This window comes from Agelaius phoeniceus, chromosome 2, assembly GCF_051311805.1.
Source record: "Agelaius phoeniceus isolate bAgePho1 chromosome 2, bAgePho1.hap1, whole genome shotgun sequence".
Taxonomy (NCBI): Eukaryota; Metazoa; Chordata; class Aves; order Passeriformes; family Icteridae; genus Agelaius; species Agelaius phoeniceus.
The window spans coordinates 62,969,756-62,990,329 of record NC_135266.1 but is presented as its reverse complement, the minus strand read 5'-3'; the positions used below and the strand labels follow the sequence as shown (position 1 = coordinate 62,990,329).

Here is a 20,574-nt window from a genome sequence, read left to right as displayed (position 1 = left end):
AATCCCCCAAAGAAAATAAGTATATGCTATTGAGCTGTAGAAATACAGCATAGTGGGATATAAGCTCAGTTATTATACTCACTGTACTTCCTTTTTCTTTAAAACTTACAGCTTACTACTTTTATAAGAAAAATATAAGAGGCAGTTTCAGATTTATTCACACTCAAGTTCAAAACCATTCAGTGCACCTAAGACAGTAAAACCATAACTCTTCCCATAAAACCATAACTATTTGCTACTATTTTGCCTAACAGTTACTCCTTGTTTCTTTACCATTAGCTATAAAGGCTAACAGAAAGCACCAAACCCCTAACAAGAAACAAAAAAGGCATTCAGAGGACTAATAGCATTTAAACATTATTTAGAAACTTGTCACTTCCCATTACACCTGCTGCCTGCTCCATTCCTCATCAATTTCTCCAGTTAAAACAGCAAAATTCTCACTAGTTGAAATCTACTATTCTGAAGGTTTATAGCCCTTGACAGTTGTTATGGGAATAAAGAAAAAACCTCAAATACTGTTAAATGATGCCTTAATGTTTTACAAGGAAGAAACATATTAGTAACCACGTTACGAAGTAGAAAATTCAATTAATACAAGAGAGTTCTGTGAGAATAACATTCTAAGACTTCATTTGATTAAATGTTACCGTTCTTCAAGAAAATATGGTACAAACAATAAAAAACCAAACAACAAAATCCAATGTAACAATTGTGATGCTTAAGAGCACAGTTCTCAGTGCATTTCATTACACACTAATACATGGCTGAATCATGAAAGTAATCTGGTATCATCTTGCCACAGATGAGCTCTCCTGCAGATTTTCATCTGATTAAATACAGAAAACAGGCTCCTTTTAATAGCTACGGTTTCTGGTAATTTGTTGAAGAAACTAAAGAGAAGAAACCGAAGGGAAGAAACCTAAGAAAAAGAGGTATTTGTCATGTATAATATATTCTGTTCCTCCATCTGTGTGGGAGGAGACCTTTCACATCTTAAAACCATATTTCATGAAGTTATACAGTAGACACACTGCATACCATTAAAATAATTTCTGTTAATTGGCAGTTAACAGAAAAATCAGGAATAATTTTCTAACATTCAGATCCCAGAATACAAGAACAAATTTTCTAAATATTTTATTGTTTACATTCCTGCTGTTACAGATTCCCCGAGACAGTTAGAAAGAATGAAAACCAAAGGATAACATGTGAGACCATACACACTATCTAGTGAGCAAGAATAACCATATTCCAACAGCTCTGACTGCATTACAGTCACATTATTTACCAACTACTACACTCACGGTGACACAGACATTCAAACTCCTGCTGAACTAGCTCAACTCAGATGCTGAGAGCAGGCTAAGTACAGCAGCATGACAAGAGACTTTGCCCAGAAAGTAGGTTAAACAAGCCTGTGCTGAGGGTTATGCAGATGAAAGAAGACTGGTAAACTTCCTTACACTGCTATAACCTAGTCCAAAATATCATTTGTTTTAGAACACTAGAACAGGCAAAGTTCCACATACATCAGTCAGAAGTTATTTGCCAATAACTTCACTCATGCCCACGTTTCATGCTACCTACATTTGCATACCAAATTTTCAAAACAAACAAACCCACCCACAACTTATTTTGCTTTGCTTGCATGTACAGCTTTTACTTTGTCTATTAAATTCCCTAGCTCGACCCACACTTTTAACCCTTCTGACTCATTTCTCCATTCCACTGTGGAGGAGTGAGTGAGCAGCTGTGTGGGTCTTAGCTGCCTACTGGGCTTAACCCAGTACAAATAAGTAAAATTTACTGCCATACAACTTTAAACAGTTTAGCAATTCTAAACACAGGCATTCCACAGCTGCCATCAGAACTTAAAGGGAAAAAAAACACCACACACTAATCTCAACATAAGCAAGTCTGTGTCTCTGAGTATTTTAACTGAGAACTCCAGTCTTGATTGCTACAAGCTCCTCATGAACATCTTTCTAATGGAGAAACACCAAGGTACACAGAACAGGATTTAAAATTAAGACCACATCACATTCTCTTTTGAAGTGCTGTAAAAGCACTTCCAAAATGCATTAACCTAGGTTCTCTCTTCAGTATTTCCTTAACAGACTAACAATAAGAATCTACATTTGGTAATATAGATGCAAAACGTGTCAGAATTTATGTCAATACACAACTGGAGAAAAACTCTACAAGTAGGTCTGTGGATAAATGTCAGCAAACAAAAGGTGTCTGAATAGTGTGTTTTGCATAGCTGCAAAGCAAGGTTGTAAAACAAATCTAATCACCTTGGGTGTTGCAGTGTGATGTAATAGCCTGTTTCAGTCATCCCAGTTCCTTCCCCAGGTGTGCCAATACCCTCTCCCTTCCCCTCTCCCCTTGCCTCCTGCTGAGAGCTGTCCCTCTTGAGAGCTGTCCTATCTTGGTATTCCTGCAAGAGCATCATGTGATTGGCAAAGTTCAAAAGATGACTCTCAGCCCTGGGGACATTGGGCATTCAGGTGTCATTTGTCCCCTGAGACTTCCCCCCTCCCCTTACTTGGTTGGTAAATGGTTCCTCCTCTTCAGGAGGGTCAGTGTTTCCACTGAGGCTTCCACGTCATCCATTGGAGCACTAAGGGCTTCCAAACTTGAGTATTCTTTCACCACAAAAATGCTGGGAATTCATAATTGAAGGAATACCTGGGACTTCAAGATATTTGGGAATGCCTCAGCTAAATGAAATATGCTTCAGCTGACAAGAACAGATTGAACAAGTTTAGACTTGGCCCAGCTTTGCACTGGTGGTTGGACTAGATGACCTACAGGGGTCCCTTCATCAGCATCTTAGGTCCTTTCATAGTTACCCTGTGATCCTATAAAATTTAGATACAAAGTTAGAATGAAGTTGTTACTAAATTAACTGCATATTCTAAGTGATATTTACCATTTACTTACAAACAAATGTTCTCTTAAAGAAGCTGTTTTTGTGAAGTTGTAATTAGATCTTAACCTAAAGTTTTTAAAAGGACAACTCAAATGCCAGCAGAACCAAAATTATCACAAGTAAGAGGAAAAACACATATAAGAGATCCAAAACAAGGGAACAGCAGAGCTCTTCAAGCTCTTTCTGACAAGAAAATTTTACCTGGAATCTACTCTATTATTTATGGAATAGGTAAAAATCCAAATCACCTACTACTCTATCTTTATTGCCTTAGATTTGATCACCTGGACCTCTTCCCACCAATTCACCTTAAATAGTAAGACTACTTAGAATGCACATTCCTTTTATGTCACTGACACTTCTAAAGCTGGTCCTTCTGTATCCATAGCACCAGTACATAAAAAATTCTGATGTCATCTGCATTCCACCAAGGGTGGAGGCAGACAAACACTTTCTCAAAATGAGTTCCCAAGAAATCTACATTCATAAAACCAAAACATCCTGTTTCTATAAATGGAGTTGTCAAGCAATCCATTCTAGGACAGATACTCAGGGAGGAATTCTTAATTATAAAGCAATTTTACCTGTATTTTATTTAGAACCTTCCTCAATATTACACATAACCTTCATTTTTATGTTCCTAATTCATAGTACAAAATACAAAAGGAGACACAAGTGAAAAATTACCACAAGAAGAAAAGTCCACTTGGATATCTTTAAAAAGACATGGTCATAAGCCAGGATTTGTAGACTATTGAAGCAAATCATATTCTACAGCCTCATACAAATACACTATCTACTATAAGAGATTTTTTGTTTGCTCACACCAGAACATCATCATTTTGATGTGACTGTAGAATGTTAATCTGACATCTACTCAGAGAAAATGAACAATACCCTCAAGGAAATCATTAAATGTCTCACAAAAAATTAGTTTTATTTATTTCTTCACAACCCAGCATCAGTCAGGATTTTCAAGATCTTCCTACCTAGAATACAAAGCCATTGCTGATAAAATCTGCGAGTGATTGATGGTAATGGTGCTATAAGTAACACAAGGCCAAGTTATAGATACGTGGAGACCTGGAGCACACAGTAGGTCAGACACAAGCAAGGTCATATTTAACTCTGTCATATGGAAACGTAAAAATACAACAAGGAGGAATACAATCATAGAATCACAGTCTTGGCAAGTGACAGCATAAGCCTGGAACAATGATGATCATGAGCTCCCACCAAGTTTAGAGGTGCAAATTACTAAAATGAAAGTTGGGTGCGCTAACAGTGACTACTGCAAAATAAGCTGAACACACATTATCCAAAGGAAGGTGTTTACAAAGCAACTCACAAACTGCTGTGTCCAGTTGTTTACAATGAAGCAAAAGACAATAACACTGTTAAAACACCCAAAAACCTGTAGAGTTTCATCAAACTGCAAGATTTTTGGATCTCAAATCATATTCACAGCAGAACACCAAAGGTTCATCTGCTTAAGACTGTCTCACAAGCCCTTGCAACATTTAGTACAGCAATGTAAGATAGGAGCAGCCTCAATTCTGTCCCCCTCTGCTCTGAGGGTAGTTTCCTCCCCAAGAAAAGGCACAGCAGGCAAAACCACATGCCAGCTCCTTAATGCCACAATTCCAAACCTGCCCTAGGAGTTTAAATCCACCATCATAACCATTTAGATCTTCACCATATTTACATGGGCAGAAGTTTTAGCAGGAAGCTAGATGGACAATTGCAATGGCATCCTAAATGACTTTAACTGGAATTATCCCTCATTAATCAAATACAGAAGTTTATCAGATGCAAAAGTAGAAAATAATGTATAACCAACTGCAGAAGACTACATGCCTGCTACAGTGGATTAGCTGATCTTGTTGAGAAAAAAAGAATAAGTGACCAGAAGTTGAAGCTTAAATACAAAATTGCTGTGTAATCTCTTATTTGTTTCCAAAGGAAATATATACTCAATCCTACTATTATCACTGGCATACTTCAAAATTGAGACAGTACACATGAGCCATAAATTTCTGATCTAGATACACAGACTCAGGCAGGGAAATTGATGGCCAGCATTAGGCACAGGGACAAACTGTATCAACATAAAAGTCTCTTTTATTAAGACAAATCAATTGCTTCAACATGTTTCAGCAAGGATAGTCCACTACATCAGAATGTAAACAGCAGCACAAAATAAGATGAGACAGTCTGGAACAACAGGACTGACTAAATACTCTTTAGGTATTAGAGAAATTCCTCTAAAAGCAGGAAGCTTCTTTTCATAAAGCAAAAAACCCTGGCAACTTACTACCCTCTACCATTTTCATTTGTGCAAGACTGCTTCCCAATTATTTATTTATTTTTTCCTCTTCCACAGGAAAAAAAATAAACTGTAATTTTGGAGATAGATAGCTTTCTGAGATGCTCGTGCTTTATTACTCCCATACCAATACCATTATTTATTTCCTCATTTTAGAGCCTTAGCACCAATAACAAAATCTGATAACTGTCTTTGAAAAGCTATTCACTAGACTGATCATCTCAAATTTGTGTGATTGCAAATTTGATCAGAACTCACTTTAGTTTGGCCATATTTCCAGATTATTACGTTAACAAAAGCTTACACTGCAAAGTTAGAACACAACCCACTACTGATTTCTTGGGTGATTTTAAAATGAGGTTCTTTGGATGTTTATGAGCTACGTCTAGAAAAACTCTGATTCTCATTCAGCATTTGCCCACGTTGACTTCACACACAAGAAGGAAAAAAAAAAGGGTATTTTTATAAATGAATTCTATTCCTGAAAACTTTACTTTCTTGCAGCACCATGCATTACTTCTATTTAGGCTAATTCAAAATATTGGGGAAAATGCTAACAGATTTGTGAGGCATATAGAGGGAAGCAACCTCCAGCCTTTTTTTGGAAGTTTCAGACCTTTTACTGGTGTAAGATTTTTCAGATTTAACTGACCTGTTCACTATTCCCTGACTATTTCAAACTCTATCCAAAGTATTCAGAAATCATTCAGAAACATATATTTATAATGAGCAAACATTCACATCTAGTAACTGGTACATTTGTTTCTTGGGGGAGGGCAGTGTTAGGGTTGTGGTGGATTTTTTTCCCTTTTAAAGGTAAACCCTGCAACACTGGATAGAAACACAAGGAAACTTCACAGGCTCCTTCTATTGCCTACATGTACAGTCTCAACTGCAATGCTTGAGTTTCACTGTTCCCACAGCAATACCCTGATTTATTTCTTCATTTTAGAGCCTTTCCCTGTAGAGGCTAAACCTTACACTGTCTCTTACTTCTCTTTAACAAGTACTTGTAGAAAAGCCTTTTTTTCTTCAGGCTACCAATGCTTCATAGATAAACATGGCTTAAATTTTTCTGATAAATGAGATGCTGGAGGGATCCCAGAGCCACATCTCCCACAGCTTAGCATTTAAGTGCATAACTAAAATGCTTCACTGAGACTACCAATTACTGCAGTTCTGTTACTACCGCACAGAACTGCTCAACACCAAACAGAGCTATGAGATTCCAGAAGCCATTTTTAGCCCAGGGCACTAGGCCAAAAATAACCTTTTCAGTTCTCTAGGAAGCCAAATGTACAAAGATATGAAAACTGGCAGAAGGAGTACAGCACTTCTTGCCAAAATACTGATTTTTTTTTTTTTACTGTGTACAGTTACTACTCTTTCATATTACCCAATTCTTAACTGATTGCAAATCTATAGTGATATTCTTTTTGAGACTATTTGTGAGTTGTACGTCTGTGCCAGAAGCTACTATAAAGTGAGCTTCTGCATTGTGTTAATACATTTAAAACCACTCCCAAGACTTAAAACCTTAATGGAAGCTTTAAGCCTTCACTGCTATCCCAACATCTTCCAGAACAAAACTAATCCAAGTACCTCAACATCCATTCTTCAAGATAGCATACACTGACAGTTAAAAAAACATACAAAAAAATATCTCCAAAAAATACCAGAGAACCAAAGTTAGATTCCATTCACAGTTTTGTCTCTGATCTGTTCTGAGATCCGGATTAAGCAATTCAAAATTCCTGCTTCTCAGTTTTTCCAATCTATACAACCAGGGATAACCTGCATCTTTATAGAGCAATGAAATAACTCACTGTGCAAAGTTTGCACGGTAATTTTTTAATGGAAACACGGAGCAAGAGCTATGCTAGGAACAACTAAAAGTAGAAATCTTAAAGTCATTATATTAATGACTTAAAGACTTTAGCTCTTAAATTCATTACATTAACAATCAATATAATTACATAAAAGGCTTTCAAATTACAAGAAATTCAAAAGACTACTTTCTCTACCCTTAGAAGTTCCTGACTGGTTGGCTGAATGTCAAAGTCACACACAGCACACTTCAGCAGAGCAGTAATGGCAGCAATACCATGATACAGAAGTGTCTCATGGTCTACACCATGATAGTGTCTATCTTATCTCTAAATTCACTTACAAAAATGTCAGCAAATTGAAGTTACTGGTTATTTTAAATAAGTTCTGATTTTCTTTCAAATCATAAGATCCACACCATTTGCATGAAAGATTTTTTTTGCAGAGAGTCTGCCAGATTATCTTCACTTTTTATGGTGAATTTGAGACAGCACATGGAAAAAGAAAAAAAAAAAGAAAGAAAGTTCTGAAGACGAGGGAGAAATTTGACAATTTTTTAAAATGAAAAACAATTTTAGGCTCTGCAGTCTTTTTTGTCCCCCCCCAAATAAAACCTCAGAAAAATAACATATAAAACTACACATTGCCAAATTAACATAATAGTTTTCCATCACAATTGAAAGTTCAGACAGTGAATGGAAACATCCATTATAACATGGCTACAATTCAGTAAATCAGTCCTAATTTCTGTACATTATGACTAAGAAGCTATATCATCATATTGATGCTGTATAGAAACTAGAAGGAAATGGTACTGATGGGTCTCAACATAAGTCAAAACATTTCCAATGGATAGCGCAAGGATGTTCTTGTTCATACATGTCCCTTCAAACATACTAGTAAGCAGGGGGAAATAAAATACCACGTCTAGCAAACCTTGCAAGTGACAGGACATGTGTGAATGAGGAAAAAAATCAAGTCAGTAACACAAGGCAATCTGAACAGCTGCTAAGTGGAACACAAGCAAGGAGTAGGCATTCAGCCAGACTGGAATTCAAACCTTGGAAAGGGGATCACAGACAAAACTTACTGAGCAGGGAAACGGCACTGTACAAAGTGGAAGGCAAAAGGACAGTTTTCTTGAACTGGGATGAACTCAAAAAACCCCAACAAAACAAGTAAACAAGAAGCCCTAGCAACACAACACAAAATGAGCATGGGAAACCCTGGGTTAAGTTGTTCCCCTTGATCAATCACAGCTGTATTTAGTAACCAGGGCATCCTTGTCCTGCTCCAACTGCTGAGAAAGCTCCTTTCAGCTTTGACCAGACACTCATTCCAGAAATCTTCATAACAGTCTGCATTTTTTAATTATATAACATATGAATTACACTATGTTCTTCCTCCTTCCCCACTGAATAGACACACAGCTTTGTTGTTAATTCATTTGCCCTGCCTTAAAAAGACAATCAAATGAATTCAGCTAAGCCTCACTATTCTCAAAATACAGTCATATAACAGCAGCAGTAGACAGGTACTACCTGTCTATAGTTCAATAATCCCTATTTCTCTTGTCATTAAGTTTTTAAATAGCTAAAAGTTCAAATAGTACAAAAAGTTATTTTAATAATAAAAGCTTTGCTGACCACGATAACAATTTCACTGTCTTTAAAATTGGACAATGTTCTTACTATACATAAACTATTGCACTTGCATTTTTGGTATTTTGCCTTACCCTGTAAGGGTTACCCAAGCGTGTATTCTGCTCCATGTCTTTCCTTGGCTTACCCTCTGATTCAATTTTCTTTTCCTACCCCAATTCTTGCCCATTTCACAAAACTTCTCCATCAGTTTCAGTGATTTATTTGCACATACATTTTATGAACCTGTTTCTTTCTGTTCACCAAACAACAGATCCAGCTTCTTACTCATGCTTTTCTCTTCACATTTAAATGTGGTGGGGTTTTTCCCCCCCTTCTTATTTATTTTTCATTTTTCCTTTTTGGCTGTCTAATGTAATGCTACAAAGGAGAGGCGTCACTGCAAATAGCACAACCAAAGATACAGACTTTAGATGCTAAAAACCTCATTCTGATGGCATAAGATAAATTGAAGTCAAAGTGTCATTTGCAGTCACTTTGCTATTTTTGAAACATACTACTTTAGAATATAAAGTAGTATTATAATAGTATTTTAGTACTCTTTACAGTATAAAGAAATCAAGTCACGTGCTATGTTTAAATATATTTCCAAGATAGTTTTTTGAATTAAGTAAAATTCAGCAAAGTATATTTGCCTTAAATCCTTCACACACATATGAATGCCAGCTGCTCCAGCAATGTCACTTCCTACCAGAAATAAGTATTTATCAGATGACAATAGTAGTAGAAAACACCTAGTTCATATGATTAAATCCAAAACCTAGAAATTAAAGCAGTTACTAATCTAGTACTTTAAAGCACCATGGTCCTGAAAGGAAATAATAATATTACAACTACTGCACTTCGCACCAAGGAATAAAATCACCCATCTACAGAAAATTGACATAAAAACCTTCTCCATTCAGCAGCACAGGTCACTGCTAACATTGGTGCTCAGCTATTTTGCCCTTGTTCTGCTTCTCATAAAGACCAAGAACTCTATTCTGATATTAAAACTCCCAGCTACTTCCAGTAATTTCTCTAACCATTCCTAGAAGAGCTACCTCACATAATCACCATGAACTTAGCAGTTACCTTTTAAAAGTTTTAAATCCACACAAGCTCAGCTGAACATGAAACACTTTCATGCAGCTTCAAAAGCAAGTGCAAACCTCTTCAGGCTCCAAATTAAGTGCAAAACTAATCCCCACTTGGCTCTGCCACAATCATCATCTCACAACTTTTGACTTTTTGTTTTTTCCTTTAAGAATATTTCTCCTACAGCCTGGGATAGGAGGACAAAAGACTGTTATTGTTATTTCTATTTTTAAATAGTTAGGAGGTTTGCAGGCATTAGGGTGTTCTGCACCATACAAGGAAAAAAAGAATAAAAAGCTGGCCAGCAAGACACCCTTAGAGAAAGACGCTGGGGAGAAAGCGTCAGAATTTCATAAATGAACTCCTCCCACAAAGAAACATCTATGCACAAATTTAGCAGAAAGGAATTATTCCTCCAGAAGCTTAACTCCTCAGTTGCATTCCAAAGAACTGCTCTGATGGGTGTATAACACCTTGCACAACATGGTCAGCAGAGAACAGTCACAAGTCAGATGTACCACTATTTCCAGTTTTGACAGTGATCCGCTCACTGAACGCAGGGGTAACATTTCTGGCTCTTTCACTTTTACACGTCGGAGGACAATAAATGGGTGCACTTCCCATAATTCTGGTCTCAGCAGAACAAATTTAAGATATCTCTGGTTTGGGAAGTGCCATTTCAATTATTTAAATCATATTGATTTTAACTGTGAATTAGCAATCTAGGCAGCTTGGGAATGTTCACAAACCTAATAAAAGCTTACTAACAGTCAGCAAGAACACAGCAGGCAGAATGATGAGCAGTCAGCCTGTGGCCCAGAGAAGTTACTCATCTTTCCAAGAATGGTCATTCTGATACAAAAACACCAGTCTCTCCATCTTGTTTGATCTTGTAACTCTGCAAGCAGCAAAATCACTGGGTTTTCCTAATGCAGACAAATGGATGCTAAGCTTCCCAAACTTAAATTCAACAATTAGTATTTTAAAGTATAAATTTGAAACTATTATTTGTAGCATAAAGTCTGTAAATGTCATCTATCTTGGAGCCAAACAATTTTCTCCATGTTTATCTGATTCTCTATCCACACAATTCTAATCACTATGAACATAACTGGCATTTTTCCTCAGTTTTGCAGATTTCAGAGAATTATCCCAAGCCATTACACACATTTCCCTTCTTTGACTTCATATATTTTCTTCAACAGTTCCTAAGTTTTCACTCTCTATGACACTTCTACCTTTAACAGTATCATCTTTTTACCTATTTCCTTGTTCAAATCTGTATTGCATTGGCATTTGCTCCTTTCCTCTTCCAAGCCTACTGTGCAAATATTCATTCCACTTTGTCATAGCTGATTCTGCCCCCGCCTCTTCCCCTCACAGAATTATTCAGTGTTTTCAAAACTCTCTGGACAGTAACCGTGTTAAGCTTCCTACAATCTCTCCTGTTTAAGAGATGTCTAAACCAAGATGCCTTTTTTGCTGAATAGAAACAGACCAGGGAAGGTCTAAAAGAAGGCTCACAAACAATGTAGGGATATTTAGCTTCTACCTCCCACCAGTGATCACAGGTGAATGGATCTGCAGAACTGCTTGTCTAAAAGCATTTGAAAGGGAACCTGTAGCACCTTGACTTTCATAACAGCTCTTCTGGAGCTCTGAGTCAGTCTTTTCCAAGCAGATTGGCCAAGGATGCACAAAGCAACAATATTTCTACAAAAGCCTTCAGCTTTTATTCATTTACATGCACAGCACTTCCAAACATAGCAATTACAGGCAGAGCTGTTTAAATAACTGCCACCCTAAAGGGGAAGTTCTCTTTGGGGGTAAAGGTTCAAATCACAGCAGAGCCTAATCCTGCTGAAAAGTGAGGGGTTTCACCCTTTCTCCTATCCCTTCCCATGGTCTTTAGGCTGGCATCTCTCCTACCTCTTAGCCTGTGCACTAGTTTTGACTAGCAAGCAAGTCAAAAAGAAAAAACAAACAAACAAATACAAGGGAAACACACACACACAGTCAGTGGTAGAGAGCCATTAATCTGCTCGAGCCACATTCTGAAACAGTAACCAGACAATTGTGTACTCATAATTTGTTCCATGCAACAAACAGTCTGAGCCAATTCACTTTATTTTGTGCTGAGGAGCATGTAACAGCACCTGCAAAGTCACTGGCTACATTTCAGCTATGGGAGCAAAAATCTCCAGACAAAAGAGGTAACTTTGAAAAGCACCACTGACTAGACTCCACAGCAAGAGAACTAATAGACTGTTTTCAATAAACTCAATAGCCTTGATGTTTATAAGATCCACAAGCAAGGATACATTCAGGCTTCAGGAAGAACAAAAGGGCCAAGAGGGCTTAAATGGTATTCTGCAGTTATAAGTTGCTATGCACATCCATGTTTCTAAAAGAACTCTTTTAGTTTGATAAAGCTCTTTCCCAAAGTATTGCTTATTAGTAAAAAACCAGAAATTAGAATATGTTGGCACAGAGATGTCCAGACACATCACACAAATAGGTGGTGTCAGAAACTGTTAAATACATAATAATGAATACAAAATTGATTCATCTTCATGTTTTAGCCATAAGACTTACATCCCCTAAGTTTTGGCTGCAGGGTAATACTCAATTCATTAGTGATAATAAGCAAACATACTTACTCTCTCTCCCTGTCCTAATATACTTAAGATACTCTTGTGTAAAAAAAACAGTAAGTAAGGCTAGAAATCTTCAAATAAACAAGAAAGGCTGTAGGAAGAGACTGACTTTTGAAATTAAAAAGAAACTGAGTTCTATTATTTTTTTAGCCTTATAAAGACATTTATTGATATGAGTTTAAGTCAAGTGACCACAATGAGAGGCTCTCAGCCTTATCCAAAAATCCACAATTTAATCAAAATATTAATTCAAAATTATGAATTATTCAAAGTAATTATCAGAGAGAATTCTTAAAAGGAGCAGGGCATATCAAATACATTTTTCTCCAGTGGCCAAATAACAATCAAATTCTAAAGAGTTCATATAGTGGTCATATTTGATATTTGGAAGTGTGCAGCAGCACAAAGAAGCCATGACATCCTGCCGAGTACAACCTGCACTTAGAAGAGGAGGAACCAACTGCACATCTACTGCTGAAATTAGGAGAATTCTCACATGTGAAGGAAGAATTACATTAATAAAGCAGGTGGAGAAAATAAGTAAGAATAAATGATGGCAATCTAACGTACACAGAATCATAGAATGGTCTAAGTTGGACTGAACCTTTAAATGTCATCTAGTTCAACTCCCCTGCACGAAGCAGCAACATCTTTGACTAGATAAGGTTGCTCTGAGCCCCATGCACAACATATTTAATGTTTAAAAAAGGGGGGGAAAACAAGAAATACTACTGTTGATGTTATCAGCAAAGAGGAATGAAAGGAACATATTCACCCAAACCAGCATCAAGGCTCACAGCAATACTATGATTTTTCAACCCTGAAAGCAAGTCCATCATTACAGTTGAAAAAACTATTTCAAAGATGCTGTCAGGCAAAGGTGTCTTCAACACAACATTGTCTGACAAGTATAGTCCACTCAGAAGCACTTTAAAAAACAGCAGGCAGGAGCTCTTTTATCAAGAGAGCATTTTATTGCACAAAAAAAATACACATTCCTTCCAAAATTTCATAGTGCCCAATGTAGCAATAAAATACTTCAATAAGTAATTATTTTCTAATAATCTAGCATGCAATTTAAAGAATTTATTTTCTTCTCTGCCAGGTCCCTACCAGCAGCAGCAAGTAATCCCTCCCCATGTGCCTAATTCATCCAATAGAAATGGATGAAGCAGGTATTCACCAGAACAGGTTCAGAGGATCTGTCTTCAGAAATACAATCAAAGCCCACAGAAAGAGGCTGAGGTAATACAGCAGGCAGCCATGGTTACATCTTTGGGCCTTTCTTGCTCTTTTATGAAGTAACATGCTTCCAGCATTCCCAGTGGTTTGGAGGAATATAATTGCATGCTATTACTTAAGAACTATGTGATTACTGTGCCACTGCCTTCCGCATAACCCAGCCTGTAATAAAAGTGATAAGAATAGCATTTATTATTTTTGAAATGCTTTTTGCATTGCATTCACACTGATGTGGTTTAAAATGCCTGACTAAACTCAAGACACTTTGCATAGAGATTTTATTTTCTTCTAACAGTACTGAACACCATGAAAACTCCATTCTATGTGCAGAGACCTGACCAGGTCACTCAGCACTTGAGCAGAACTCTCAAAGACTGAGGAAGAAATGCTCTATGACATTTCTATAACCAAGATGGATTTAATGGAAAGAAAAGTCACAGAAGAAAAAGCATAACCAGAAGCTGCAGGAATAGAAAGTGACAAGTACAATTCAGCCTCTGTAGTTACAACAGAATGTAACTGCAGTGAGAACTAGAAAAATCAAACTATCCCATCCCAGCTGCTAAAGGCAAACAAGTCATGTCCCTTTCGTAAGTGCATCAATTGATATAGAAAATCTGACTTCTAACTTCAGGAACAAAATAAATGCATGAACAGAGAACTTAAAGTTGTTCACTCTTTTCTTCCTTAGACCTACAAAAAGCACTCAGAACCTTTCTAGAAAACAAGTTTGATAATATTTTACTTGAGAGAAGCTGTAGATGATCACTTTCTGAATCAAAAATATTTTCAGTCTGCAGTACTAAAACACTGTCAAGTGCAGACATGGTTTCAGTTTTCTGGAAATTCCCTGCTCCTCAGAGCCCTAAACTTAACCCCCCTCACTCATCTCTACATCAAGAAGTAACTTCATTTTTCAGCAAGCCTGGCAATCTTCTCCTCCCGTCAAAAAAACAGTGAAAGGCTACCCCTACCCTAAAAACCAATGTTTCAGGACTGCAGAGACATGTCAACACATCAGATCCAAAACTACAAATCACTCATTTCAAGGATCTATTCCAAGTAGTACAAGAAAGTTTTGTACTATGCACATTTATGGAGAGGAAGCAGAAGAGAAAATTCACATCAAGAGTTTGCCCCAAGAGTTTCAGAATCTTGGCCTTAAGCCAAGCATCTCTCCTGTTTATATATTTTTCATGTAATGTAACAAACGGAAAAAAACATGGATATTTTGGAAATATATCAACACACAACTTTCAAGGCAGTTGCCATTAAACAGTTACAACAAGCTGTTACAAACAAAACCTTAAAGCAACTATAGATTAACACAGTGTTCTTCTAAAAAGGGACAATGATAAAAGGGCTGCTGTTGTCACAAGATTAAGACAAGGGTTGATCTACACTGCTGTTTATATCAAACAAAAAGAGAATGAAAACACAATTCTACATTCAATTTCATATTGAATTCATATTGTTTACATGTTTTCCATGCAAACTCTGACAAAAGCACAATAATGCTTGGAGACTATTTTTTCCCTAGAAAAACCAGTAGAACAAGCAAGCATGTAAGAAGCAGGTGCTACCTCTATATACTACACACAGCTCATGCCTGTACAGCACATACTTACACAATACACAAATACTAACACGCAATCACTACCAATCAAACTATTTTCTTTCCAGTATACAACCCCCTCAGTATACAATTTGGTTTTCCAACAATTTGGTTCAATATCAAACAAGCTCAACTTCTGGATTTCCAAACTATTTATCTTGTATTGCAGCATGTCTACTGAAATTCAACTTTGAAAAAGAAATGAGATAAAAAATGCCTTGCTTGGGATGACAAGCTGAAAGTTCTTCTAACCACACAGAGTTCCCCTACCATGCCTATCCCTTTCACATCTGCTACTGAGTCAGCTGATGGTTAGAATGGTAATTCATGCTATCAATTCATGGTAGTTTCATTCATCAAGTTTCCTTCACTTCTTTAACTGATATCAGGATATAGGTGCTCACACAGACTAATGTGAAATCCACTCAGCAACAGCCATCAAGTAACACAGTTAAACAACAATAACATATGACACCTACCATACATCTGAGGCACTAACTCTGGGACAGACACAACAACCACGTGTTGTCTCCATATACAGGAAGGCATAAATGCCCTCACGTGCAGCAGTAGCTGAGAATTTAGATTCATGTTATCACATGTCTGCATGCAGGTATAGCACCTGCTGTTTTATGGGGCAAGAACAAGTGACTACATGTCTCCTGCTCTGCTGCACAACACAACTGTCTCCAGTAGGCAAATGGGGACACAAGGGCATGTGGAGGCTGTATGCTGAAGACCTTAGCAATACACTAATATATTGCTCTAATGCAGGTTTACACCCTTCTACCTAGTGACACCATGTAAAGAAGGAATTAGGTTCCATCACCTGGGATAAACAAGAGCAGGAAAACTCACATGACCCTTTGAGGTGGGTCTGCTTCTCTAGGTGAGAAATAAGTGTGCACTTTTTCATGTTGGAAAAAAGGTGCGAGAGCAAGTTAACAGAGACTGAATACATGTCTCCTCACCACTTCTGCCTGCAGGGTTGTCAGGCCTGTCCCCTCTGCAGATTTATGTAATGATGGTGTCCCCACTGTAGAGTACATACAGTGCCTGTGAAGACGAGGATTTCTCTCTACATTTGCCCTGGAGGACAGCATTGCATAGAGCTGGCACTTGTGGCTACATGACTGTAATGACACTAAGGGGCATGTGCTGAACCCCAGTGCTGAACAAGTGGCATTTGTGAGAGGTAGCATGCTCCCTGGGGCATCTGCACAGCAAACAGCCTTCCTATGGACATGCCTCCCCTGTGGCATGCAAGTAGGTGACACGTTCAGAGGCACACGAGTATCTCAATGTCGCTACATATGGACTTGCATCCCCTCCGCGCCAGGTGGGTTCACCCACGAGCAGCAGGACAGAAGCAGCAGGTATCCACCCTGGCACCCTGTGTGCATTCCTGCCGCGGCTGAATCAAAGGAGGGCTGGCTGCCACCGCGAACCTCAGCAGTCAGGGAAGGGTGGCACAGAGACGCACGTTCCCCAGAGAGAGAAGAGGACAGGTGCGAGCAAGAATTCCCCACACATTCCCCCAGTGTGCCAGGGGAGAGGCAGCTCTGCCTCACCAAGAGCCGAGCGGGGGGATGGAGGGGAGCGTGCACAGATCCAACCATATGGAAGCAAACACCTACCTCATACACCAAGGCGGGGGAATAAAGAAAGCACAGGGTCCAGGGAGAGATGGGGGTGGCCTCGGCTTCCGTGTGGGGACGGGCCCCGGAGGAAGGCGAACGAAAGAGTGGGGAGTGGGTACTCGCCCACTCGCGGGAGGTCGGGGGGCACTGAGGGGGCGGGGAGGGGATCCCGGGCCATTCAACAAACCCGCCTTCCCCGCTCCCCGGCCGCCCCCGCCCTGCGCGCCCGCTCGCTCGGGCTCACCTGCCCGCACCGTGTCGGAGAGGTCATGGCTGAGGGCGGCGGCGCTGCGCGGGAACTCCTTCAGCTTTCTGCCGCTCAGGTTGAGCCCCCCGGAGTGCGCCGCCTCCTCCAGCGCCCGCTCCAGACCGCGGTTCAGGGGCGCCTGCAGACCCAGCGCCCCGCTGCCGCTGCCGCCCACCCCGGCCGCCGCCGCCAGAGCAGCAGAGGGGAAGGGCTGCGACTCGCCTCCCAGCGTCGCCATCTTTCCCTCGCCGCTGGGGCTACCCGAGAGGGCCACCGGACCTGCCTCCCTCCTTCCCTTCTTCTCTCCCTCCTTCCTCCTCCTCCTCCTCCTCCTCCCGCTCGCGGCGGCGGCGGCGGCGCGAGCAGGGGGCGGAGGCGCGCAGCCCGGGCGAGGCGCGCCCACTGCGCATGCTCCGCCCCTCCCGGCGGCTCTCCCCGCCGCGGCGCCACCTAGCGGCGGCGGGCTGCTCCCGGCGCTGGAAGTGCCCGTGGGGAGGCGGAGAGGGGGCGGCTCTCCATTGTTTCCTTGCCATAGCATTCCTTGGAACGCCAGCCCGCCGCCGACTTGGGCCCCTTCTGCGGGCAGCCGGTGGAGCTGTCCCCCGGCAGGGCCCGGGGGCTGGATGGGTGGCGGCGGGCGGTGAGCCGGCAGGTGTGCCGGCAGCAGCGTGTGCGGGCTCGGCTTTCCGCAGTGGGGAGTTAAAGGCTGCAGCGGCTGCCGCCACCGAGCGAGGCCTCGGGAGCATCTGCCCTGCAGAAGGGCTTTCTGTGCTGTGCTTCTCCCGCAGCGGCCGGTGCGCACCTGTCTGTGGCTCCTGCCCCAGAGGGACCCTCGGAGGATTTGTAGTGACAAACCAAGCATAGGAGCCACCATCCGTTCAGTTTCCGCTGGGATGACCTTTCCGAGCGGTGAGGGTGATGGGTTTGGTTTATTTCCCGTTTCCTCTCTGCAGCTTGGCAAAGGGAGATGGAGAGGAGCAAGACCAGGTGTTCCCACAGGGGTTACAGAGTTTAAAGTTAACACAGGACTTGTACAACCTCACCCCTGACCTGTGCTTTACAGACCATTACATTTCACTCACTTACCCTGAGCCGTGATCAATGGTTGACGTTAAACCAAAGCCTTCCCAGCTCCAGGAAGTGAAACCGCTGAGTGCTACAGGGACAAGGAAGACCTAACTGGCACAAGGAAATAACCCCAAGTTCCTGAAGAACAGGAGACATCATAGCGAGTTTAGCAGTCACAACCAGAAACAGCACTGGGGAACAAGAATGGGAGAAAGGCTGTTAGAGGTGGACCTTTTCACATAAAAATATCATAGCATCCATTAAAAACTTGTTCTTTATAATTAAGATATTTTCTCAGTATCAGAATATTTCATTTTTGTTTTATATGCATTGTGTCACTGCAAGAGTGTCAGCAAGCAGCATAGCAGTGTTTTTAAAGAGATGCCTTACATTGAGGAAAGAGCTGTAGGGTAGATGGGTAAGGGATGTTATTTTACTGTAATTACATTTATAATGTACCTAAAATACAACCCCTGAACTTAATTTCCAGTGCAAATTCCCCTCATACCTACTACTGGTACCCGAGCACCTACAACTGCCAGTTCTTTATTTTGATGCAGAGATCTTTGGCATGACTAAATCAATGTACTACCAGTTCAAGAAAATTTTGGATGCACTAGAGAGTAAGCCTTGACAGCATTCCTTGGAACAGTCCCTAGCCAAAGTTAACCAACAGTTACCACAATATTTGTGCCCAGATATCACATTGCTTTTGACAAAGCTTGTTGGTGGGTTATGAAGATCATATTACCCACAAATTTCTACTAGTCACAGCATGTTTTGGTTTTGTTAAAATGTTTAATTCCAGTTTGCGTGCAATCTTTGCATTGCTGCTGGAAAGCACAAAGAAATAGATAAATTGCTACATCTTCTCAGCACTTTAAAGAAAAGTGTTGATAAACAGTAAGTAATAAAAACATTATTCAATTCAAGTTGAATAAACTGTGAATAAGAACTAACTGTTAGACTCCCCCTATATTTTTAAATGCAATTTCTTAAATGCAAATTTAATGAACTAAGTACTATATTCTTATACACTTAAATCTGAAATACTGTAGGTTTTATAACTCAGTAAATGACTTTGCTGGGAGATTTCCTGTGTATTAAATTACCTAACATCGTGGAATTTTATTTGGAAATTTTAAATATAGAACGAAACGTTCAGGCAGCATAGATGAAAAATTCCTCTTCCAGCATCAGGTCTTTACAGTCAGGAATCAGGCCTGTCTTCTGGTGAGGTTTGTGAAGTTTTCTCACCAGTGGAACACCATGTCCCTTCCTCCCCCACATCTGGTAAGACATTATTTCTAAAAATGCTTTTTATTAAACAAAAAAAAAGATGGTTTTATTTTTCTCTTCATTGACCTCACAGCTTAACACAAATCCTGTGAATTGATTCACAGCATCTTGCTGAAGGGAGAGTAGCAGTGATACCTTTCTCAACCTTATTTGAAGGACAGCTTGTCCTCCTTTGCAGGAGGTACCCAAAGCCCAGAGGAGCCACCAGGTTACCCTGCTTGCAGGCAGACACCATGTGCCCACCTTGCCTGCCCTGCTGGGCTCACATGAGGCTGACATGTGGCTGACAAAGGCAGACAAGTCACTACAGCCTTCCCTTTGAAGACATGCAGCATGAGGACAGCTAGGATTACAGAAAGGCTGAGGCTACATGGGCACTTGGCCTAGCAGGGGTTAAAGATGTAGGTTTTACTTTATAGCAGTGCAAGGGCACACAGCAATGATCAGGGATCAACACTGATTTAAACTGCTTTTTGATCTGAGCAGCTGAGCTGCAATGCAGACATGACCTGTGCTTATCACACACTAAATTGAAACTCCTGGAAGTAACACGATGAAAACAGTCCATGTTACCAAGATTGTAGAAAGCAAAAAAAAAAAAAAAAAAAAAAAAAAAAAACAAACCAAAAAACAAACAAAACAAAAAAAAAAAAAAAAAAAAAAAAAACAAACAAAAAAACCCCCACAACAACCTGCAAAGCCTGCATAGAGCTGAGGCTGTACATTGCCTTCACTTTCTCTCCTCTCTGCCTGAGCACTGTGGCAGATCTAGCTCTGTTCCTATAGATACAAAGGATTAGAAACTGGAAGCACTACAGAAAACAAAAAGACCAATCACACCAGCACCAGTTTCCTATCTATGCAGGTGCATTTGGAAGGTCACACTCCATATTTTGGCTTTGGTCAGATCACTAAGTGGGCACATCCTGGCACAGCAGCTTAACTAAGCTAGTGGCAAGGTGTCACTGCAAGCAGGC

The 20,574-nt window shown here is 40.1% G+C and overlaps 1 protein-coding gene across 6 annotated transcripts in view; it reads right to left on the bottom strand.

The window, feature by feature from the left end:
• LRCH1 (leucine rich repeats and calponin homology domain containing 1) overlaps positions 1 to 17,622 on the bottom strand; it is a 116,393-nt gene extending 98,771 nt beyond the window's left edge. For 2 of the 6 annotated variants that reach the window (XR_013180911.1, XR_013180912.1), the window contains exon 1: positions 17,228 to 17,618. Coding sequence is in view for 2 of the 6 variants with exons in the window: in XM_077173691.1 (XP_077029806.1) it covers positions 17,228 to 17,468 (241 nt within the window). In the remaining 4 variants the exon portion in view is untranslated. Of the gene's footprint in view, positions 1 to 17,227 lie in introns of all 6 variants that reach the window. The other 4 variants (XR_013180914.1, XM_077173692.1, XR_013180913.1 and 1 more) reach the window with 3 other exon arrangements.
• Positions 17,623 to 20,574: the final 2,952 nt, after the last annotated feature.